General features: G+C 45.0%; 1 protein-coding gene across 1 annotated transcript in view; it reads right to left on the bottom strand.

Annotated features, from left to right (window-relative positions):
• The window catches only part of DNAH9 (dynein axonemal heavy chain 9), a 420,192-nt gene that overhangs the window by 144,784 nt on the left and 250,064 nt on the right, over window positions 1-25,344 (bottom strand). Inside the window, exons 53-55 of the mRNA XM_065415313.1 lie at window positions 20,263-20,498; window positions 18,131-18,253; window positions 8,587-8,791 (exon numbers count right to left, since the gene is read on the bottom strand). Coding sequence (XP_065271385.1) covers window positions 8,587-8,791; window positions 18,131-18,253; window positions 20,263-20,498 — 564 coding nt within the window. The remainder of the gene's footprint in view (window positions 1-8,586; window positions 8,792-18,130; window positions 18,254-20,262; window positions 20,499-25,344) is intronic.

Here is a 25,344-nt window from a genome sequence, read left to right as displayed (position 1 = left end):
CTGAAACCAACAGCTCCAGAGGGTGGTTTACTGGGGGCAACATCCTCTGGAGCAGGTTGAAGATCTGGTCCCTCAACAATCGAGGACACTTCCACCCAAAGGTTCCAGTAGGTCCATTCAGGCAATGAATATGGAATTGGAGGCCAGTATGGACTCAGCCAAGATGGCCTGTGTCTGTTACCAGAGTGATTCCATTCTCAGTATCAATGATTCCTTTCCACAGATAACTTAGAGGCTCTTACTGAGTTTCGAGTAGCAAGGGAAGACGAGGAGGAGGAGGAGGATTCTGAGTTAAAATGCAAAGAACTTTCTGTAGAGGTTGCATGTAGTGGAGGGGCCATCAGTTGTCCTGATGAGTCTGTAGCCCAGAGGTAGATGGAAACGTCAATGCCAAGATTGGTACCCAAGATGCACCCCGAGATGTTGAAGGGGCATCTCAAAAGTTGGTGCTGGCCTCATAATAGATGAATGAATCAGTGCTGTAGCTGGAGGTGCTGGATGATCAATTGACACAGAAATCAAAGTCAGGCACGGTACCAATCTGGCAAATGGTGGAACCAAAGTCAGTTCCAGGGAAGCATCCTTATTGTCTCTTCACTTGGAAGCCAGTACCTGTATCATCCATGGATTCTGTACCAGGTTACAGAACTGGACAGACCCAGAATGGCTGAAGGCAGATCCTCAACTAAAGAGTCTTGTGCCATCAGGGAACCCAGGATTGAAAGGCTAAGCAGGTCAGATGTCACTTGAAAAGCCTGCAGGATTGAAAGGACCTAAAAGGCCGGTACTGGAGTTGAGTCTGTTGGTATTGAACTCATTGACTGTCCCTGTTACAGTGCTGGAGTTGACAGGATAATACCAGTAAGGTCCCATCTCAGTACGGGGAGCCACAGGACAAAGGCCAGACTCTACCCTGGGCACCTGAGGAATCCTGGCAATGTTTGGAGTTCCTCCTTCACATAGAGAGGGAGTCTCTTAGGGACTTGGAATGGTTCCTGTCCACTTTATGGGTTCTCTTTTGTGGAGAGCATCTTGAGGAGGATCTATCCCTTCTTTGCAGAAAGGAATCTGAGTCCAAGGGCTTGTCTGAGATTGCTGTTCCCTCAGAGGCTAGTTGTGGGGTTGGATGATTGGCCAAAGGCCCTGGCACTGAAGCAGGTCGCATTGCTTGCTACATGAGGTGCTGTTTGAGGCATAAGTCTCTGGAGATCTGTGTTGTCTTTTTAAAAGAATGATAGATACTGCCCCTCTCTTTGATATGCCCCTCACTGAGGCATATAAGGCAGCATGTGGGGATTGCTATTTGGGATTGCGACCCCACATGACGGGCAGTGCCGGTGTTTGAAGCCTGGTGACAAATGCCACTGGGCTCTATCCTGAAACAATCTAAACTATCACTAACTAGTGGGTACTACTACTGAGCTATAACTACAAAAAAACAGACATAGGAAAGGACCCTCTAACTGCATAGCAATTCTGAAGTAAACCACATGGTGAGCTCTGACTCAGGCAGTGAGAAGGAACTAAGAGGGATCAGGATAGCATCTCTCTTAAATTGCCCTGGGAGGGGGCCCAAAGAGGCATAGTGTGTGTGTGCCCCCCCGACAAGTACTGTATGGAAAACTCTCTGGCTCTGGACACCACTGGCTCCACACCTGAGTGGAATACAGATGTGAATCTCTCGGTGAACAACTTCTCATCTGTCCCTGCATCCCTGGGCTGGAGCGTGCTCAGTGCAGATGGAATTGTCAGGGAATTTAGCTGCCAAATATAACAGGTCTCTACTGAGCATGTGCAGACTGTGATTTTCCAAGGCTTATATCTTAATCAAACTGGGTGGTTCTACATGGGAACAGTAAAAAGAACATTCCTGACATGCAGACAACTCCCTTGCCAAATTTCAAATTCTTGCTCAAAGCACCTGAGCTGCACACTGAAACGGCTGTAAGAACTTTATTAACATCAACAAACCGATGTATTTTCCCCTACTTTTGTTCTTAGAAGCAGCTGAACTATTTTTGCTGAAACTTTCCAGAAATATTCACGGGAACGGTCAGCTCAACCAGTTAGTTTGGCAAAGTTAGAAGCAGCTGGAAACAGGGCCTTACAGTGGGAAGTGTTGAGCAACGTTAACTATAGGCAATGCTACAGGCTCCACTTATAATTATGCAATCTGAGGATGCTGCAGGCACTCTGTCCTGATGTGCTGTTTATACCCTTGCAAAGCAGCGCCAATCATTAACAGCTTCATTCTTGTTTCATGGTCCTTTTCCTCCACTCTGATTGTCTAGCTCCTTAGTTTTGATGAGAGATTTCAGAGAGGCATCAGGTACAAACCGTGCACCCTGGCGTAGGCAGACATCATTGAAAAGGTTAATTGTGAGTGAGGCCTCCCAACACTGGATATTTGTAACATGGGGATAAATTACCTGTCTGTGGCTAAAGGGAACAAATTCCATATACAAAAACTCATAAAACACTCCCTGGATTCTCCAGGTTGTGCCAACGCGATGGCTTTATTTTAATTTTACATGGCTGTCCTTTCCAAAACTATATAAAACGTCATCACTGATAGATTTGCAATAGAGATACCATGAAGCTGTCTCTGCAAATTGTATATAAACTTTAAATATTAAATAACCAATGAGATCACAGATTTTCAGAGTCGAACATCTCTCAGTAAGGTTTGTGCTCAGTGAAATGCCTTAACTCTTTGGTTGCAATGTCAAACTCTTTTCCCTTTAGGCCAATGAAGTTGATGCTTTCATAACTTGATATCATGTTCCACACACTGACACTTGTTCATTTCTCTTTCTGAGAATGTGAAGCAGGCTGGGAGGTTCCCCCAGTCTTTTTGCTTGGCTCTGTCAGAGCAACGTGGGAGGGCTCAACAGCCGCCCACCTGACGTGCAGTAATTAAAAACTATTTAGCTGTTATTTGCATACTCCAGCTTTTACCAAGAAGTGGAATTTGTTCAGCAATCATCTTGGTGTTTATTTCTAACCCAAACACACCTGGAAAAAATATCTCTACACCCCCACGAATAATATGTTCAGTGATCAAGTCAGATGGTTCTTTTGCTGAATCAACTGATTTTGAACCTCATGCAGGGCCTTAGACTTTAAAGGGATGTGCACAGATTTAGAAGTTTATGTAGACTTGTGAGGAAAAGGGTCAGATCCTTGACACACACATCCAGTCTCTTTGGGCTGCTGGATTAGGACAGCACGAAACAGTCCTAACTGGTTAGCTGGGGATTCTGTTGGGAAAGGACATGTTTGACACAGGAGAAGACTTCCCCCAGCCCTGGGGACATTGGAGGGGGGATAGGGGGACATTCTTCTGGCATGTGCCCTCAGGGTACTGTGCTCCAGTGACCTGGGGCTGTTACTGCTGGTGGAAATTAGAGCAGCTTTGAGGTTACTCTAAATTGTAAAGGAGACCAAATTGCCTCTAAGAGCCCACGGTACTACAGTTGGGGTCTGTGGGGTTTCAGGCAGGCATTGCTTCCCCATAACCACCAGGGGCCCAGATGGGCTTGCCACCAAGAGGAACTGAGATGCCCTGCAGGAAATCTCACCCTAAGGGGCATGCGTGACAGCCCTCTGGGGTTTCCTGATTTGCTGGCATTTCCCACATAAATCAGGAAGCCATTTCTGGGAGTTGTTTGAATAATGCAGACCTCTGGCGTGCCTCAGACCCTGCTCACCACCCCTTGCTGTGACTCACCGTGATTCCTGTGCTCAATCTAGGCTTGGCCCCCGACTCTGATCATGGGTTACTATGTCTGGCTTAAGACCACTGCTGACCCCTGTGAAAGAGTCTGGCCTAGCCCCATCCCAGTTCTCGCCTCACAGTCTCACTTTGGTAACGGACTCTGACTCTGCGGTTTGGACCTGGCCTGGCCCCAGACTGATCCCTGACCTTCGGCCCTGATACTGAGCAACTCACTCTGTGTCAACTGGTTGCCTCTGACCTGGCCCTAACACTGGCCCCCGGAAGCCCAAGCATGGGGTGGGAATATGGAGGTGGCATACAGCCACCTCTCTTTCCCCCTTGGTGACTGCAGCAAGTGCAATGGGGCCAACGAGCACAGAGAAAATATCCTGAGAAATTAGGATCTGACTTTGCAAAATAAACCACTTGATTTGTCTTGTGCACCCTGTGGCCAGCAGAAGTGCTTGGATGTTTAGCTTGTGGAGCACTCACTAACATTTTTCTTCCCCTCCATTGGAACTTGAGCCCAAAAGTTTCAAAGCAAATAAGTGGCCTGGTTTCCGAAGTGCTGAGCACCCACAGCTCACATTGGAAATCAGGCCACTTTTCCGTAGGCCCCTAGCTGCAGATTTAACATTAGGGATCTGAGTTTGAAAATGCTGGCCTGTGTGCTTATCTGAAACTCCAGCAATGGAAGATGAATTCCCAACAGAGGAGTGGAGAGAGGTTTGTGGCATCCCAAGCATTAAAATGCTCCTCATGCATTTTCACTTAACCTGATTCAAAAGCCAGCCTAGCAATCCTGTGACTTGAGCCCTCACTCCCCACGCCAGAGGCAGCTCTGACAGCAGTGACCCCTTCTGGTCAGTCTAGGAGCTGCGCTGAGGAGCTGCCTTCCAATCCTCCTCCTTAAGCATCCACTCCCCTCAATCACTAGGAGCTTAAAAAGACCTGACCCCTAATTCACGTCATTTCAACTTCTCTCTCGCTAATACAGGCAGCTTCTCTTTTAAAGCAGAGATGTAAATACCATAGAATCCGACTGAGCTAATAATCCTCAAAGCATAATATTGCATTTGAGAGTTGCACGGTGTATTGGATTTGCCTTTCCCATTGTGTCATTATTTCATTAAAATGAAATGACTTTGAAGCTGGGTGGAATGCGTCCTAGCTAGTGGCACAACTATGTTAATCAGGTGCACCCTACATCAACCCAGTCCTATATGAACCAGTGAAGACGAGTGTGTTGACTGCATTTGTAACCCACTGGCCAGAGTGTGTTTCAGGCCCCTCTCTGTGCCCGATGTACACAGGAGATGGATTTGTTAGAGCCCCACCTGGATAGCGTTGGCTTGCACTTTACAGTACACCAGTGGGTTAAACATTTCTATACCATTGCTGCTATCTGGATTTCCTCCTGCATTACAAAAGCCAGAGAATTTCATCCTGTTATACTTTGGGCTCAACACAGGGTTTTTATTTAACTGTTTAACCTTAATATTGCGTGTAAAACTAATGCATCATTAAGGCTGGACAGCTAAAATATTTTAAAAAGTCATTAATACAAAAAAGTTAGAACCCCTACAGATCTGAAATGAACATGTGTACTATTTTTTATTTCTGTTTTAGGTGAACATTTAGTAGTACATATTTCTAAATTGCTAAATATGTATAATGAAATATGCAAGATGTGCAGTATGGCCAGTTAACTCTGTCCTAGAAACTTAACTTCTGCAAGCCGTCTTTTTCATGGATTCATAGATTTTAAGGCCAGAAGGGATGATTAGATCATCTAGTCTGGACCTCGTGTATTACATAGGCCAGAGAATTTCATCCTGTTACTCCTGTGTAGAGCCCAAGGTATTTTATTTAACTGTTTAACCTTAATACTGCGTTAATGTGATTTTTCCTTTGAATATCTTGGCCAAGAATTTCAAAGTGACTGATGATTTTGGGTGCCTCCATTTTCGATGTCCAACCTGATATTTAGAAAGAACTGAACACCTGGCCTCTGAAAATCATGCCCTTCAAGGTGTCTCAAGTTGGGCACCCATCAACGCTAGTCACACGTGTGAAGAAGTTCTTCCTTTTGTTTGTTTTAAACCTGCTGCCTATTAATTTCATTGGGCGACCCCTGATTCTAGTGTTATGTGAAGGGGTAAATAACATTTCCCTATTCACTTTCTCCACACAAGTCATGATTTTATAGAGCTCTATCACACATCCCCTCCGTTGTCTCTTTTCCAAGCTGAACAATCCCGGTCTTTCTAATCTCTCCTCATACGGAAGCTGTTCCTTACCCCTAATAATTTTTGTTGCCGTTCTCCATACTTTTTCCAATTCTAATATATCTTATTGGAGATGGGGCACCCAGAACTCCATGCAGTATTCAAGCTGAGGGAGTACCATGGCTTTATATAGTGGCATTATGATATGTTTTATCTTATTATCTATCAGTTTCCTAAAGGTTCGTAACATTCTCTTAGTTTTTTTGACTGCCGCTGCACATTGAGTGGATGTTTTCAGAGAACTATTCACAGTGACTTCAAGATCTCTTTCTTGAGCTAATTTAGACCCCATCATTTTGTATATATAGTTGGGATTATGTTTTCCAAAGTGCATTACTTTGCATTTATCAATACTGAATTTCATCTGCCATTTTGTTGCTCAGTCACCTAGTTTTGTGAGATCCCTTTGTAACTCTTCAGTCAGATTTGGATTTAACAATCTTGAGTAATTTTGTATCGTCCACGTCACTGTTTACCCCTTTTTCCAGATCATTTAAGAATATGTTGAACAGCACTGGTCCCAGTTCAGATCCCTGGGGGACACCACTATTTACCTCTCTCCTGAAAACTGACCATTTATTCCTACCCTTTGGTTCCTGTCTTTTAACCATCCATGAGAGGGCCTTCCCTCTTAGGCCATGACTGCTTACTTTGGTTTAAGAGCCTTTGGTAAGGGACCTTGTCAAAGACTTTCTGAAAGTCCAGGTATACTATATCCACTGGATCACCCTTGTCCACATGTTTGTTGACCCCCTCAAAGAATTCTAATAGATTAGTGAGGCACAACTTCCCTTTATAAAAGCTGTGTTGGCTCTTTCCCAACAAATCATGTTCATCTGTGTCTCTGATCATTCTGTTCTTTACTATAGTTTCAACCAATTTGTCTGGTACTGAAGTTATGCTTACTGGCCTGTAATTGTCAGGATTGCCTCTGGAACATTTTTTTAAAAACTGGGTTACATTAGCTATCTTCCAGTCATCTGGTACAGAAGCTGATTTAAGTGGTAGGTTACATACCATAGTTAGTAGTTCTGCAATTTCATATTTGAGTTCCTTCAGAACTCTTGGGTGAATACCATCTGATCCTGGTTACTTAATACTGTTTAATTTATCAATTTGGTCCAAAACCTCCTCTCTTGACACCTCAGTCTGGGACAGTTCCTCGGATTTGTCTCCTAAAAAGAATGGCTCAGGTGTGGGAATCTCTCTCACATCATCTGCAGTGAAGACGGATGCAAAGAATTAATTTAGCTTCTCTGCAACAGCTTGTCTGCCTTGAGTGCTTCTTTAGCATCTTGATTGTCCAGTGGCCCCCACTGATTGTTTGCTAGACTACCTGCTTCTGATTTTTTTTGCTGTTAGTTTGAGTCTTTTGCTAGTTACTCTTCAAATTGTTTTTTTGGGCTGTCTAATTACACTTTTGCACTTGACTTGCCAGAGTTTATACTCCTTTGTATTTTCCTCAGTAGGATTTGGCTTCCAATTTTTAAAGAACTCCTTTTTGCCTCTAACTGCTTCTTTGACTTTGTTGTTTAGCCATGGTAGCATTTTATTTTGGTCCTCTTACTATTTTTTTATTTGGGGAATACATTTAATTAGACTTCTATACATTTAAATATTTGAATTTCAGTGGTCCTGCTTAGGTTTTGAAACACCCTTGATTGAGGAGAATGAGACGAAGGAGGCATTGCTCAAATTTATGCTGCTGCTCGGACTCTAAAACACCATGTTTGGTAAATTTTTCTCATGCCCATGACTTTCCTCATTGCCTGATGGGAGGCATGTTTTCCTGGGACACACGTAACAATTATATCGTATACACCTCTTCCATAGCACTTGTCAGCCACAGATCTCAGAGCACTTTAAAAAGGAAGTGAGTATCATTTTCTCCATTTCACAGATAGGGAAGGCAAGGCACAAGGAGATGAAGTGACTCATCTGAGCAAACTAGTAGCAGAGGTGGGACTAGAACCCACCAAGTCTTTGGCCTCGGTGCTATCCCAGCAGCCACACTACCTTCTGTTAAGCCACCCCTGCAAAAATTTGCCATCAGGATTTCCTGAGGCCTGTCAGGCTGAAAAGGGAGAAAGCACAAAGCTGTCCCAAAGAGGGCAGGACTTTTAAAAAAATGAGAGAAAAGGTGTGGCAATAATATTCTGCGGTGTGTATGTTTTATTAAACCTCGTATCAGTGAAAAATGACTGAGTGGAATCTCCTGAAGGCTTTTTTACAAGTTACCTTTAAACTGAAGCCTGTGAAGCCTGAGCTCCAAAGGAGAACTTTTTAGCAAGTTAGGAGCAAGTGGGAGCAAGAGTTATAACTGAATTCCATCCTTAGCAGCATTGCCAGCTCTCATGATTTTATTGCAAACTGCACAATTTTTGATATTTTAATTAAAGCCCTAGCAACTGGAGACGTGGCTCCGAACCCAGAAGGAAAAGAAAAAGAACCAATATTTATTATTTTATTAAAATCTCATTATTTTAATGCCTATCTTCCCAGGATTTTGGGTCCTGACTCATGATTTTTGAATGTTTATCAATAGTGCCTTAATTACAGCATTTGCTACCAGCGCCTTACCTTTAGTTCTTCCAGGTCAGGCCGCTCCATGCTCACTACAGCTGCTAGCAGCTGGTCTTCCAAGCCATCTCGAGTTACAGTGAAGTTGATCAGGGTGCACTGTGCCTGCATCTCAGGTTGGTAATGGGGGTTTGCTAGCTTTGTGTGGAGGATGAGACGGAAACTGGGGTTATATTCACATTCTTTGTCTCCAATTTTAATATACCTGAAATAGAATGAACAGATGCAAATGTTCATGTGGCTTCCAAAGCTCTTTTAGCTCACTTACTAATGTCATTCATGTCTAATAGCATTTCACAACATGACATTATATATGCTCACTATACACAGATATCAATTTCAAGTTAAGAACAATTATGGTTAGATGGCATTTGAGACACCCCCATATTTGAGATAGTCTAGACTTTCAGGCCGTCCCCATTTGAGGTGCTCGATCTCAAATGTAAGTCATTCCTAGTTTTGAAGCAGTCCAACAGTCTGTCTTAAAAAAAAAAAAAAAAAAAAAAAAAAAAAAGTTTCAACTTGATGACTATGGAGCCTATTTTCTTCAGACTAGGCTGGGTGCATAGATCTCACTGAGATTTAAAAACGAAGCCAAGGCTGGAGACTGGCTGTACTGCACTGTCGCCTGTGAGAAGTAAGATAACAGACAAAATTCCAATTTGTTTTATATATTGCACAATTTGACAAATAGGTTATGGTTTATAATGACAGGGGAGGGACGGTGCAGAAGGAATATCAGAGCACAGCAAACCTAGGCATGAATGCAGCCAGCAGGAATCAGAGCAGAATTCCCAGATGAATGTGGGGTATAGTGATGTTATGTCCTGAGAAGAATGTACATTTATCTTAGGCAGGCTCTACACAGGACTTTGTACTATTTCAGAACTTAATCACTATTTCAGTTCAGGGTGATTTTTTTTTTACTGATATACTAGTACATGCTCTAGTTTGGATGCAGTTATACTGGGATAAAAGTGCCTTATGCCAATATAGTTTATTCCTCTGCCTTATGGGGACAGATATACTGGTATAAGCCCCTTTATACTGGTATGACGGTGTCCACAGTAGGAGGGTTGTGGTGTTTTAACTACATCTGGTACAGAGGCTGATTTGAGCAATAGATTACATACCTTCATATACATAGATATATATACACATACATATGCATAGATAGTGAGAGACAGTTCTTGCATCAAAGACCTTACAGTCTAAATAGATGGAGTGGGAGAAAGGGAATATTATCATCTCAATTTTACCAATAGGTATTGGAGAGACAGAGAAATCACATGACTTATTTACAGTCACAGAAAGAGCCTGTAACATAGCCCAGAACTGACCCCAGATATGCAGAGTCCCCATCCAAAACCTTGACCACAAGACTATCCTTTCTCTTGACATCAATAGGACATCTGTCCATGTGGATCAGCTTGCAGGATTGGTGCCTTCATGTGGAGTTTCTGAACATGAAAGTAAGTCCCATTCCCCAGGATGCCCAAGAGAACCACCCAAAGACCAAGGAGCAAGCTAGACATTTGGATGGCCGACATTCCCTTTTTCAAATAGTAACTGTTATTACTTCACAGTGACTTTCTAGAACGGAGCTATACACCACTGACAAGGGAGTGTTTTAGTTCTGCCATTGTCAGAAGAGATTCTAGTTTCATGTCACATCCACTACAATCTTGTCTCCTTTTTCAAATTTTTCTGCTCTAGCTATCACTTTTGGTACTGAAACAGCCATCTTGGTTTTGATGCTTTACTTTCACAATAAGTTTCAGAGTAGCAGCCGTGTTAGTCTGTATCCGCAAAAAGAACAGGAGTACTTGTGGCACCTTAGAGACTAACAAATTTATTAGAGCATAAGCTTTCGTGGGCTACAGCCCACTTCTTCGGATGCATATAGAGTGAAACATATATTGAGGAGATATATATACACACATACAGAGAGCATGAACAGGTGGGAGTTGTCTTACCAACTCTGAGAGGCCAATTAAGTAAGAGAAAAAAAACTTTTGAAGTGATAATCAAGATAGCTCAGTACAGACAGTTTGATAAGAAGTGTGAGAATACTTACAAGGGGAGATAGATTCAATGTTTGTAATGGCTCAGCCATTCCCAGTCCTTATTCAATCCTGAGTTGATTGTGTCTAGTTTGCATATCAATTCCAGCTCAGCAGTCTCTCGTTGGAGTCTGTTTTTGAAGTTTTTCTGTTGTAAGATAGCCACCCGCAGGTCTGTCATTGAATGGCCAGACAGGTTAAAGTGTTCTCCCACTGGTTTTTGAGTATTATGATTCCTGATGTCAGATTTGTGTCCATTAATTCTTTTGCGTAGAGACTGTCCGGTTTGGCCAATGTACATGGCAGAGGGGCATTGCTGGCACATGATGGCATATATCACATTGGTAGATGTGCAGGTGAACGAGCTGCACATTGGTAGATGTGCAGGTGATGGTATGGCTGATGTGATTAGGCCCTATGATGATGTCACTTGAATAGATATGTGGACAGAGTTGGCATCGGGCTTTGTTACAAGGATAGGTTCCTGGGTCAGTGTTTTTGTTCAGTGATGTGTGGTTGCTGGTGAGTATTTGCTTTAGGTTGGGGGGTTGTCTGTAAGCGAGGACAGGTCTGTCTCCCAAGATCTGTGAGAGTGAAGGATCATCTTTCAGGATAGGTTGTAGATCTCTGATGATGCGCTGGAGAGGTTTTAGTTGGGGGCTGAAGGTGACAGCTAGTGGTGTTCTGTTATTTTCTTTGTTGGGCCTGTCTTGTAGGAGGTGACTTCTGGGTACTCGTCTGGCTCTGTCAATGTGTTTTTTCACTTCAGCAGGTGGGTATTGTAGTTTTAAGAATGCTTGATAGAGATCTTGTAGGTGCTTGTCTCTATCTGAGGGATTGGAGCAAATGCGGTTATATCTTAGAGCTTGGCTGTAGACAATGGATCGTGTGGTGTGTCCTGGATGGAAGCTGGAGACATGTAGGTAAGTGTAGCGGTCAGTAGGTTTCCGGTATAGGGTGGTATTTATGTGACCATCGCTTATTAGCACAGTAGTGTCCAGGAAATGGACTGCTTGTGTGGATTGATCTAGGCTGAGGTTGATGGTGGGATGGAAATTATTGAAATCATGGTGGAATTCCTCAAGGGCTTCTTTTCCATGGGTCCAGATTATGAAGATGTCATCAATGTAGCGCAAGTAGAGTAGGGGCGTTAGGGGACGAGAGCTAAGGAAGCGTTGTTCTAAGTCAGCCATAAAAATGTTGGCATACTGTGGGGCCATGCGGGTACCCATAGCAGTGCCGCTGACTTGAAGGTATATATTGTCCCCTATCCTGAAAGATGATCCTTTACTCTCACAGATCTTGGGAGACAGACCTGTCCTCGCTTACAGACAACCCCCCAACCTAAAGCAAATACTCACCAGCAACCACACATCACTGAACAAAAACACTGACCCAGGAACCTATCCTTGTAAGCGGCGAACAGCAGAGGCTAACAGAGGGAGTTTGCCTGGGAGCTGTCCGAGAGGAGGTACGCTAAGTGCTGCATTAGGGGGGCTGTGTTGGTGAGTATCTGAGTGTCTGTTGCTGGGACAGTTTGTCAGTTTGACCGTGTGCTTGATTGCTTGCTTGTTTGTTTGAAAAGTGTGAATTGGGAGTGCTTTGTTCCAGGTGGGCCTTGAGTGGGCCTGACTGGTATATAAGGGCAGTCAGCAGCGAACCAGCTGAGCGGTGAACAGCAGAGGCTAACAGAGGGAGTTTGCCTGGGAGTTCGTCTGGAGAGAGCTCACTGAGGCTTTCATCTGCAGGTTTCTCTGAGTAGTTCTTGCAACAGCTGAGGAAGCTCGTAAGAGGAAGGTGATATGGAAGGTGAGCGATCAGCTGTTGTAACCTGCACAGGTTGTGCCATGTTTGTCTTTCTTCCACAGGACAGAAGCGACTTTGTCTGTACAAAGTGCAAGCTGGTCTCCATATTGGAAGAGAAGGTTCGAGGTCTGGAGAAACGAGTATCGACTCTGCGTTGCATAAGGGAAAATGAAGATTTCCTGGACAGACGTCAGTAGATGCTTCTACGGCCACAATGTTCTGAAGATTCAGAGCAGGCGCAGCAGGGACAGACGGATGATGAAGAAGTTTGGCAGCATGTGACCTCCAGAAGGAGAAAGAGGAGCGTCCATGTACCAGCAATGGAGATACAGGTGAGCAATCGTTTCCATGTTCTCTCTACAGGTACTAATGCGGAGAGTGGAGTAGATGACCCATCTGAGGGAAGGGAGCAGAAGGAGACTCCACCGATTGGAAGGCAAAAGATGCACTGTCCTAGGGTTGGGGGTTCCACAACCACCACTCCCAAGAGGAGGAGGAGGGTGGTGGTGGTCGGGGACTCCCTCCTCAGGGGGACTGAGTCATCTATCTGCCGCCCCGACCGGGAAAACCGAGAGGTCTGCTGCTTGCCAGGAGCTAGGATACACGATGTGACGGAGAGACTGCCGAGACTCATCAAGCCCTCGGATCGCTACCCCTTCCTGCTTCTCCACGTGGGCACCAATGATACTGCCAAGAATGACCTTGAGCGGATCACTGCAGACTACGTGGCTCTGGGAAGAAGGATAAAGGAGTTTGAGGCGCAAGTGGTGTTCTCGTCCATCCTCCCTGTGCAAGGAAAAGGCCTGGGTAGAGACCGTCGAATCGTGGAAGTCAACGAATGGCTACGCAGGTGGTGTCGGAGAGAAGGCTTTGGATTCTTCGACCATGGGATGGTGTTCCAAGAAGGAGGAGTGCTGGGCAGGGACAGGCTCCACCTAACGAAGAGAGGGAAGAGCACCTTCGCCAGCAGGCTGGCTAACCTAGTGAGGAGGGCTTTAAACTAGGTTCACCGGGGGAAGGAGACCAAAGCCCTGAGGTAAGTGGGGAAATGGGATCCTGGGAGGAAGCACAAGCAGGAGAGCGCAAGAGGAGAGGACTCCTGTCTCATACTGAGAAAGAGGGACGATCAGTGAGTTATCTTAAGTGCCTATACACAAATGCAAGAAGCCTGGGAAACAAGCAGGGAGAACTGGAAGTCCTGGCACAGTCAGGGAACTATGATGCGATTGGAATAACAGAGACTTGGTGGGATAACTCACATGACTGGAGTACTATCATGGATGGATATAAACTGTTCAGGAAGGACAGGCAGGGCAGAAAAGGTGGGGGAGTTGCGTTGTATGTAAGAGAGGAGTATGACTGCTCAGAGCTCCGGTATGAAACTGCAGAAAAACCTGAGTAAAGTTGAGAAGTGTGAGCAACAAGGGTGATGTCGTGGTCGGAGTCTGCTATAGACCACCAGACCAGGGGGATGAGGTGGACGAGGCTTTCTTCTGGCAACTAGCAGAAGTTGCTAGATCGCAGGCCCTGGTTCTCATGGGAGACTTTAATCACCCTGATATCTGCTGGGAGAGCAATACAGCGGTGCACAGACAATCCAGGAAGTTTTTGGAAAGTGTAGGGGACAATTTCCTGGTGCAAGTGCTGGAGGAACCAACTAGGGGCAGAGCTTTTCTTGACCTGCTGCTCACAAACAGGGAAGAATTAGTAGGGGAAGCAAAAGTGGATGGGAACCTGGGAGGCAGTGACCATGAGATGGTCGAGTTCAGGATCCTGACACAAGGAAGAAAGGAGAGCAGCAGAATACGGACCCTGGACTTCAGAAAAGCAGACTTTGACTCCCTCAGGGAACAGATGGGCAGGATCCCCTGGGAGAATAACATGAAGGGCAAAGGGGTCCAGGAGAGCTGGCTGTATTTTAAAGAATCCTTATTGCGGTTGCAGGAACAAACCATCCCGATGTGTAGAAAGAATAGTAAATATGGCAGGCGACCAGCTTGGCTAAACAGTGAAATCCTTGCTGATCTTAAACGCAAAAAAGAAGCTTACAAGAAGTGGAAGATTGGACAAATGACCAGGGAGGAGTATAAAAATATTGCACAGGCATGCAGGAGTGAAATCAGGAAGGCCAAATCACACTTGGAGTTGCAGCTAGCAAGAGATGTTAAGAGTAACAAGAAGGGTTTCTTCAGGTATGTTAGCAACAAGAAGAAAGTCAAGGAAAGTGTGGGCCCCTTACTGAAGGAGGGAGGCAACCTAGTGACCGAGGATGTGGAAAAAGCTAATGTACTCAATGATTTTTTTGCCTCTGTCTTCACAAACAAGGTCAGCTCCCAGACTGCTGCACTGGGCAGCACAATATGGGGAGAAGGTGACCAGCCCTCTGTGGAGAAAGAAGTGGTTCGGGACTATTTAGAAAAACTGGACGTGCACAAGTCCATGGGGCCGGATGCGCTGCATCCGAGGGTGCTAAAGGAGTTGGCGGATGAGATTGCAGAGCCATTAGCCATTATTTTTGAAAACTCATGGCGATCGGGGGAGGTCCCGGATGACTGGAAAAAGGCTAATGTAGTGCCCATCTTTAAAAAAGGGAAGAAGGAGGATCCGGGGAACTACAGGCCAGTCAGCCTCACCTCAGTCCCTGGAAAAATCATGGAGCAGGTCCTCAAGGAATCAATTATGAAACACTTAGAGGAGAGGAAAGTGATCAGGAACAGTCAGCATGGATTCACCAAGGGGAAGTCATGCCTGACTAACCTAATTGCCTTCTATGATGAGATAACGGCTCTGTGGATGAGGGGAAAGCAGTGGATGTGTTATTCCTTGACTTTAGCAAAGTTTTTGATACGGTCTCCCACAGTATTCTTGCTGCCAAGTTAAAGAAGTATGGGCTGGATGAATGGACTGTAAGGTGGATAGAAAGCTGGCTAGATCGTCGGGCTCAACGGGTAGTGATCAATGGCTCCATGTCTAGTTGGCAGCCAGTTTCAAGCGGAGTGCCCCAAGGGTCGGTCCTGGGGGCGGTTTTGTTTAATATCTTTATTAATGATCTGGAGGATGGTGTGGACTGCACTCTCAGCAAGTTTGCAGATGACACTAAACTGGGAGGCGTGGTAGATACACTAGAGGGTAGGGATCGGATACAGAGGGACCTAGACAAATTAGAGGATTGGGCCAAAAGAAACCTGATGAGGTTCAACAAGGACAAGTGCAGAGTCCTGCACTTAGGACGGAAGAATCCCATGCACAGCTACAGACTAGGGACCGAATGGCTAGGTAGCAGTTCTGCAGAAAAGGACCTAGGGGTCACAGTGGACGAGAAGCTGGATATGAGTCAACAGTGTGCTCTTGTTGCCAAGAAGGCTAACGGCATTTTGGGCTGTATAAGTAGGGGCATTGCCAGCAGATCGAGGGACGTGATCGTTCCCCTTTATTCGACATTGGTGAGGCCTCATCTGGAGTACTGTGTCCAGTTTTGGGCCCCACACTACAAGAAGGATGTGGAAAAATTGGAAAGAGTCCAGCGGAGGGCAACAAAAATGATTAGGGGTCTGGAGCGCATGACTTATGAGGAGAGGCTGAGGGAACTGGTATTGTTTAGTCTCCAGAAGATAAGAATGAGGGGGGATTTGATAGCAGCCTTCAACTACCTTAAGGGGAGTTCCAAAGAGGATGGAACTCGGCTGTTCTCAATGGTGGCAGATGACAGAACAAGGAGCAATGGTCTCAAGTTGCAGTGGGGGAGGTCTAGGTTGGATATTAGGAAACACTATTTCACTAGGAGGGTGGTGAAGCACTGAAATGCGTTACCTAGGGAGGTGGTGGAGTCTCCTTCCTTGGAGGTTTTTAAGGCCCGGCTTGACAAAGCCCTGGCTGGGATGATTTAGTTGGGAATTGGTCCTACTTTGAGCAGGGGGTTGGACTAGATGACCTCCTGAGGTCCCTTCCAACCCTGATATTCTATGATTCTAACAAAGCCCGATGCCAACTCTGTCCACATATCTATTCAAGTGACATCATCATAGGGCCTAATCACATCAGCCATACCATCAGGGGCTCGTTCACCTGCACATCTACCAATGTGATATATGCCATCATGTGCCAGCAATGCCCCTCTGCCATGTACATTGGCCAAACCGGACAGTCTCTACGCAAAAGAATTAATGGACACAAATCTGACATCAGGAATCATAATACTCAAAAACCAGTGGGAGAACACTTTAACCTGTCTGGCCATTCAATGACAGACCTGCGGGTGGCTATCTTACAACAGAAAAACTTCAAAAACAGACTCCAACGAGAGACTGCTGAGCTGGAATTGATATGCAAACTAGACACAATCAACTCAGGATTGAATAAGGACTGGGAATGGCTGAGCCATTACAAACATTGAATCTATCTCCCCTTGTAAGTATTCTCACACTTCTTATCAAACTGTCTGTACTGAGCTATCTTGATTATCACTTCAAAAGTTTTTTTTCTCTTATTTAATTGGCCTCTCAGAGTTGGTAAGACAACTCCCACCTGTTCATGCTCTCTGTATGTGTGTATATATATCTCCTCAATATATGTTTCACTCTATATGCATCCGAAGAAGTGGGCTGTAGCCCACGAAAGCTTATGCTCTAATAAATTTGTTAGTCTCTAAGGTGCCACAAGTACTCCTGTTCTTTTCACAATAAGGAGAGCCTAGTTTTCCCAGAAGTTTACATCATTCAATTATATTTTAAGTGTGTTCAACAGTAAGGGAATAATCTCTGAGGATCTTAAGGAATGTGCAATCCAAAGCTTAACAGGCTCTTTGTTGTTTACCATTCAAAGCCACAAGTGAGATTGCATCTACAGCTGGTGCAGAAACAGCTGAGGTCACACAAATGCTGTGATCCTGTTAAGCTAGATGTAAAGAGCGTTAAAAGTCTGAATGACACAGACATATTGAAAGAAATATGACTCCATTGTGTGAAAGCCAGTGAGATAGCATCCAAAGAATCCCAAAGTTAAGTTAATCACATAGCTCTGCACACACACTTCTATTTGTTGCTATTATTTGAACACAGGTCTAAGAACACAGTCATTTTAATCCCACTCAAAAAGAAGCAAAAAAGGAAACACTGCTCTCCTGCCTCTTTGTATGAATATTTTCATGCTGAAAGGCACCTGGTCATTACCCCAAGAACCATCTCCCAATATGTTCTGCTCCCTGTATTCCTGATACTTAAAGCTGCAACTTTATTCCCAAATAGCCAATAACAAGGATGGACAACATGAGGGCATCTTTTCTTCACAATCTGTGTGACAATAACTTGAAGTAAAATTACCCAACCTATAGACATTAGGAATGTCCAGAGGTGTCTTTGCCACATAAGGGGAGAGAGATATTTGTTTCTATACAGGGAGACAAGTGATTAAGGGAACCGACTAATTAAGGGAGCTAAAGGTTTATTTCAACTCCAAGTGACTATCTATGATTGCCATGATTTAAAATCTCACCCCTAGTCCCAAAAGCAGAACACGAGTGAAGTGAGAAACACACACACACACACACACACCCTAAGGTTGGGCAAAGGCAAGATATTACCATAAAGAGCCCATCTCTTCTCCTGCCGACACTGGGAAAAGGCCAGACAGTGAGATGGCCACAGACACATATTTCATTCAATCTCCCAGACTCTCACCTTCCTTTCTTGATTGTTTCTCGGCCAAGTAATGCTCCCAAAACTGGATCCACAGATTCCTCCAAGTTTTCAATCAAAACCACTTCACCTGCAGCAAGGGCTTGTTCCATGGTGTCCAAATACCTAGCACAGATGGCATTGGTACAATATCAGCATTCAGCACAGATTCTACTCACTGCAGCAAGGAGCATGAGCCCTGAGGGATGCCAGAGAAAGCTGTGGAACACCACTGAAGAATGAGAACACAACAAAAACAATGAGGAGCAGGAGTGGGGGAGTCAGTCGGCCTCCTGTAGAAAAACCAATGGGGTTTCTACTACATTTCATAGAGAGCTTGCTGACCAGGGTGTCTGTGTATCCACACAGCTTTAGATGGTTAGGCACAGAGTATGTCTACACTGCAAACACCAATCATGGCTGCAGTTGTGTGGACATATCCACACTAGCTCGAATCTAGCTAGCTCAGTTACCGGAGCAGTGAAGCCACAGTAGCAAAGGCTTCATTGTGGGCTAGCCACTTGAGTTACCCAGGGTTTCACAGCCCCAGTACCCAAACTAGCCAGATTACAGGTAGCTCAGGTATGTCTACATGAGCTGCAATCCTACCCCATGACTGCAGTGTAGACAGACCCAGAGAGTGTGTCAGATCTAAGAATTCCCTATGGGAACACACAACAGTAAAGGAAACATGCTCTGCCAAAGCAAGCACCTTCTCTGGTAGTGCAGATTTTCCCAGCATGTCCTCAGCACGACTTGGATTTCAGCTGACTACGTGTAGTGCTAACTAGCTGGTTCACTACCACTCCCCACTGACACTGCCTGCACACAGGACCCTTACTGACAGCTAAGAGAAACAAACCATTCCTACTCAGAAATAGCTCCCTTAAGATGAGAACAAAGCCTCACTGGCTACACACGGAGAAGAGTATGTATTATGAAGCTGAACTTGGGAGGTCTGGGATTTGCTGGTAATCACTACCTCCAAGAATTAACACCAGGCCAATGGGAATATAGTGATACAAGTCCTCTGTACAGTATGGTGTGTACATAGCCTCCCTCTCAACCAGCCCTTCGTAATGCCCTCTTAGCCACCTGCACAGGATCATTCTGTTTTGGAATGGCATGATGTTACCTGATGCTTCCCCAGCATCCTGTGCCAGCCAGCCAAAGGTGGGGGTGAATGGGGGTATTTGATTCTTCTCATTGCACCTCCAAATAAAGCGTCCTTCTGTGCATAACTGACACCCTGGCATGCAGCTGGAGACGGGGAAAGGAGGGACTGCACCACAGGGCAGGCAGAGTGGACCTTATGGGATTTTTTCTGTTCCCACCTAGATGTCGAGATGTCTCCTTCACTTTCATCACTTCACATTTTACTGCTTTAAACAACTAAAACTCATGATGAGCAGCCAGGAGCACCCTCCAGGGGCTCTTACAACCCTTTAAAACCCTAATCTGATTGGCCTGTTTCCGGGACTGGAATTCCAACCAGCCAATCATCACGTTGATCCCCTTTGAGTAGAGGGGAGTTCTTTCCATATACACCTTGTCCCTACTCCTCCTTTGTCTTTAACCCTGAATTCTTTGCAAGGCCCCATTAAATGGCAGAGGGAGTGGGACTGGCAGTTTCCTTAACCCCCTGATGAATATGGCAGCTCTATTCTATTTGCTTTGGCTCTCCTCCTTTCTAGGACCTGTAAAAGTGAGATCTGTTCTGCCTTTGCCCCACTGTAGAACAGAGTCAGCTGGGGCAGAATATAAGGCACATGCTAACACAACGGGAGCCTGAAATGGACTAAGGCCACAGGGTGGAGAGTTACCATCCCAAGTGCAGAAAACTGGTATCCAGGTGTGCCCACATACATCTCTTTTCTCCTTCTTTTCCATTTTAAGGCGGTTTCTATTGCAACTAGGCCAAGTATTGAACAGCCCCGCTTATGTTTAAACAGAAATCTCTATCATCTTGGTAATGAAAAAAACAGATTAATACACAAACAACTTTGGGAGCTTCCCCAGCCACTCTAATTTGCTCCAGTAGTCCTTACACTGAAGATAAACACACGAAGTACCTCAAGTTGGACACTGTAGCTAGCAATTAAAATACATAATTCTGTATGGTGGCTTGCATTTACCCCTTCTGCCCGATTCTGATCACTCTGAGATCTTCGCCATACTTGGTTTTGATCCATTTGATACCCTGGAGTTGGGGATCAACCATAAGGGGCCAGCGTTCACAGTTTGTGAGGATTGTGGCATTTTCCGTGGACATCCGATCAGCTGGAAGGCCTTCATTCTGCCAGGCTGCTATATAAGCATCATCCGTCAGCATTGTCAGAGGGTCTAATAATGGAGTTACAGGGACTGGAACCTGAAAGCAAAGGAGGAATGTCCCCCGGCACATTGTTAAAAACCTGTGGAAGAAGCTGCTACATATTCCAAGAATGGGCAAGCAGAGCCGAATCTAGCAATTTAGCTTAAGTGTTATTTGTTGGTGGCCTACAGTTTTACAGGATGGTTTCGATCTAGCACTAAAAGCCTCACTCATCCCTGTTATATAGAAAAAACAAAGAATAATGCCTGCAGCATGCTAAGCACAGCAAGTCATCACAGCTAAGCAGAGCAGATTCAGATCACAAATTTCCATGTACAAACTCTTTGAAACGACAGTTTTGAAGAGTATAATTAACATCCTCATAGGCCTGCTGTTGTGTTGCAAAATGACCTTAGCAGCTCTAGAAACGCTTTTGCAACAGGGAAGCCCCTTTCTGGGCCAGCTATGTTTACCTAGGAAACCTGGACGTGACAACTGATAAGCAAGCATTACCAGTTATGGGAAATGGAGATGCCATCACTTTTAGTGAAGCTATATGGATTGTCTCTTTACATTTCTAGCAGGAAGTTAGGCAGCAGGAGGGAAGTTCTAGGAGAAGTTCTGCAGTAAAGCAGAAACAGGATGGCTTTAGGGATAATACTGGCTTTCTTATTCTAACAGAGTTCCTTGTTCAGTGTTACAGAAAGAGGAAGTTACTGACCTGTAACTGGAGATTTTTCAAGACGTGTGGTCCCTTTCTGTATTCCACTGTGCGTTTACACATGTGCACCATGCACCCAGAGCCGGAGAATTTGAAAGTAGCATCCATTGGTTCGCGCATGCACCGTGGCTTACCTTGTGCCTCTGACGAAGAGGATAAAGGGCAGGATGGACTGACTATCTCCCCAGTTCCTTCTCTACCGCGAACCAGAAAAAATCTGAAGCAGAGGGAAAGGAAGGTGGATAGTGGAATACAGATATGGACCACACATCTCAAAGAACCTTCACTTACAGGTTAGTAACTTCCTCTTCTTCTTCAAGTGACGGTCCCTATTGTATTCCACTGTGGGTGTCTGACAAGCAGTACTTAAGCAGGAGGAGGGTGCGAGGATGCAGATGGTAAAGCTTAGCAGAGGACGCTGTCCCAAAGGAGGCATCATCAGAGGAGTCCTGCACCAGGGCATAATGTCTCGCAAATGTATAAACCAAGCCCCATGTGGCCACTTTACAGATACCTAGGATACTTACTTCCTGAAGTGATGCCAAAGTTATTGTTTGTGCTCTTGTCGAATGAGCTCTTAACCCGTGGTGGCTGAGAGGAAGGTTCAATAGCTGATAGCAGAACAGAATGCAGCCAGAGATTCATTAGTAGATTCTCTGAGTGGAGATGGTGCACCCCCTGATTCTTTCTGCCATAGCGATGAATAGTCTCCGGGACTTCCTAATTGGCTTTGTTCTTTGCAGGGAAAGCCTCACTGAACATCGAGGGAATGGAGTCTTTGTTCTTCCGTGAAAGTGTGCAGTTGTGGAAAGAACACAGGTAAGTGAATCGATTGGTTAAGGTGAAATTCTGAAACTACTCTGGGGTGAATTTGGGGTGTAGATGCAAAGAAACCCAATCCTTCTGGAATATACTATAAGGAGGATTCATCATCATTGCTCCAAGCTTGTCAGCCCTTCCAGCTGAGGTGATGGCTACGAGGAAAGCCACCTTCATGGAAAGGAGAAACATGGAGCAAGAAGCTAAAGCTTCAAAGGTGGGTCTTGTGAGTGTTGAGAACAAAGTTCAGGTCCCCCTGGAGAATACGCTTCTGAATAGGCAGGAAGGTTGTGATTAGGCCTTTCCAGTATCTGGTAGTTGGTGGATGTGTGAAGACCAAGAAGCCCTGAGAAGATGGATGGTACACTCTGCTTTTTTCCAAGTGCACTTGCAAGGAGTTGACGTACAGGAAGGTGGGGGTGTGGCATTGTATGTCAATAATGAGCTAAAATGTAAAGAAATAATAAGTGATGGAATGGATAAGACGGAGTCTGTCTGGGCAACAATTACACTGGGTAAAAGAACTACTAGAGCCCCCCCTGAGATACTGCTTGGGGTGTGCTATAGACCGCCGGGATCTAGCCTGGATGCAGACAGAGAACTATTTAATGTTTTTAAGGAAGTAAAAACTAATAAGAGCTGTGTGATCATGGGGGACTTTAACTTCCCAGACATAGATTGGGGAACGAATGCTAGTAACAATAATAGGGCTCAGATGTTTCTAGACGTGCTAGCAGATGAATTCCTTCATCAAGTAGTAGCTGAACCGACGAGGGGGGATGCCATTTTAGATTTGGTGCTGGTGAGTAGTGAGGACCTCGTTGAGGAAATGGTTGTAGGGGACAACCTTGGCTCGAGTGACCATGAGCTAATATGGTTTAAACTAAATGGTAGGGTTAACAGAAATAAAACTATGACTGTGACTAAGGTTTACGATTTCAAAAAGGCCAACTTTAATAAATTAAGGCAACTACTTAGGGAAGTGGATTGGGCTAACATACTTAGAGAGCTAAAGGCAGATGAGGCCTGGGATTATTTCAAGCTGAAGTTGCACGAGCTGTCCGAGGCCTGTATCCCGAGAAAGGGGAAACGGTCAGTAGGCAGGGGAATTAGACCCAGCTGGATGAGCGGGCGTCTCAAAGGGGCGATTAAGAAAAAACAGAAAGCGTACAAAGAATGGAAGAGAGGAGAGATCGGCAAAGAAACCTACCTTATTGAGGTCAGAGCATGTAGGGATGCGGTGAGAAAGGCCAAAAGCCGTGTAGAGTTGGACCTCGCGAGGGGAATTAAATCCAATAGTAAGAGGTTTTATAGCCATATAAATAGGAAGAAAACAAAGAAAGAGGAAGTGGGGCCACTGAAGCTTGCAGATGGAGTGGAGATTAAGGACAATCTAAGCATGGCACAATATCTAAATGAATATTTTGCGTCGGTGTTTAATAAGGCTAATGAAGGGCTTAGTAATAGAGGGAGCGGGACAGAGGGGAATAAAGGAGGGGCGATTGACATTAAAGTATCAGAGGTGGAAGCCAAACTTGACCAGCTAAATGGGACTAAATCGGGTGGACCGGATGATCTTCATCCTAGAATATTGAAGGAGCTGGCGCGAGAAATTGCAAGCCCCTTGGCGATAATTTTTAATAAATCTGTAAACTCGGGGGAGGTACCGATGGACTGGAAAATAGCTAATGTGGTTCCTATTTTCAAGAAGGGGATAAAAAGTGACCCGGGTAACTACAGGCCTGTTAGTTTAACTTCTGTAGTATGCAAGGTCTTGGAAAAAATTTTGAAGGAAAAAGTAGTTAAGGACCTTGAGGTGAATGGCAATTGGGACAAATTACAACATGGGTTTACGAAAGGAAGATCGTGCCAAACCAACTTGATCTCCTTTTTTGAGAGAGTAACAGACCTTCTAGATAAAGGAAATGCGGTGGATCTAATTTACCTAGATTTTAGTAAAGCGTTTGATACTGTGCCGCACGAGGAATTACTGGTTAAATTAGAAAAGATGGGGATCGATATGAAAATCCAGAGGTGGATAAAGAACTGGTTAAAGGGGAGACTGCAGCGGGTAGTACTGAAAGGGGAACTGTCGGGTTGGAGGGAGGTCACCAGTGGGGTTCCTCAAGGTTCGGTTTTGGGTCCGATTTTATTTAATCTATTCGTTACTGACCTCGGAACCGAATGTAGGAGTGGGCTGATAAAGTTTGCGGATGACACAAAGTTGGGAGGTATTGCCAATTCGGAGAAGGATCGGGATATTTTGCAGGGAGACTTGGATGCCCTTGTAAATTGGAGTAACAATAATAGGATGAGATTTAATAGTGGGAAGTGTAAGGTGATGCATTTAGGGATGACTAACAAGAATTTTAGTTATAAGTTAGGGACGCATAGGTTGGAAGTGACGGAGGAGGAGAAGGACCTCGGAGTCCTGGTTGATCGCAGGATGACTATGAGTCGGCAATGTGACGTGGCTGTGAATAAAGCTAATGCGATCTTGGGATGCGTTAGGCGTGGTATTTCTAGTAGGGACAGGGAGGTGCTGCTTCCGTTATACAAGGCGCTGGTGAGACCTCATTTGGAGTACTGTGTGCAGTTCTGGTCTCCTATGTTTAAAAAGGATGAACTCAAACTGGAACGGGTACAGAGAAGGGCCACTAGGATGATCCGAGGAATGGAAAACCTTTCCTATGAAAGGAGACTCGAGGAGCTCGGTTTGTTTAGCCTAACCAAAAGAAGGCTGAGGGGGGATATGATTGCTCTCTTTAAATATATCAAAGGGATTAATACCAAGGAGGGAGAGGAATTATTTCAGCTTAGTAGTAATGTGGATACGAGAACGAATGGATATAAACTGGCCGTGGGGAAGTTTAGGCTTGAAATTAGACGAAGGTTTCTGACCGTCAGAGGGGTAAAATTTTGGAACAGCCTTCCGAGGGAAACGGTGGGGGCAAAGGACCTCTCTGGCTTCAAGATTAGGCTTGATAAGTTTATGGAGGGAATGGTTTGATGGGATAATGTGATTTTAGTCAAATAGGCATTAACAAGCCATCGCGGGTAAAATGAGGGTCCGGCTGTAGAATCTTGCCTGTATGCTCGGGGTTCTGCTGATCGCCATATTTGGGGTCGGGAAGGAATTTTCCTCCAGGGTAGATTGGCAGAGGCCCTGGAGGTTTTTCGCCTTCCTCCGCAGCATAGGGCAGGGGTCGCAGGCTGGAAGATTCTGTTGTGGGTGAGTTAGCTTTTGTGGCCTGCATCATGCGGGAGGTCAGACTAGATGACCATATTGGTCCCTTCTGACCTTAAAGTCTATGAGTCTATGAGTCTATGTCTTCAGACAGAGGATATGATCCTAGATGAGAG

Source organism: Emys orbicularis, chromosome 13 (assembly GCF_028017835.1).
Source record: "Emys orbicularis isolate rEmyOrb1 chromosome 13, rEmyOrb1.hap1, whole genome shotgun sequence".
Taxonomy (NCBI): Eukaryota; Metazoa; Chordata; order Testudines; family Emydidae; genus Emys; species Emys orbicularis.
This window is presented reverse-complemented; position numbering and strand designations above follow the sequence as displayed.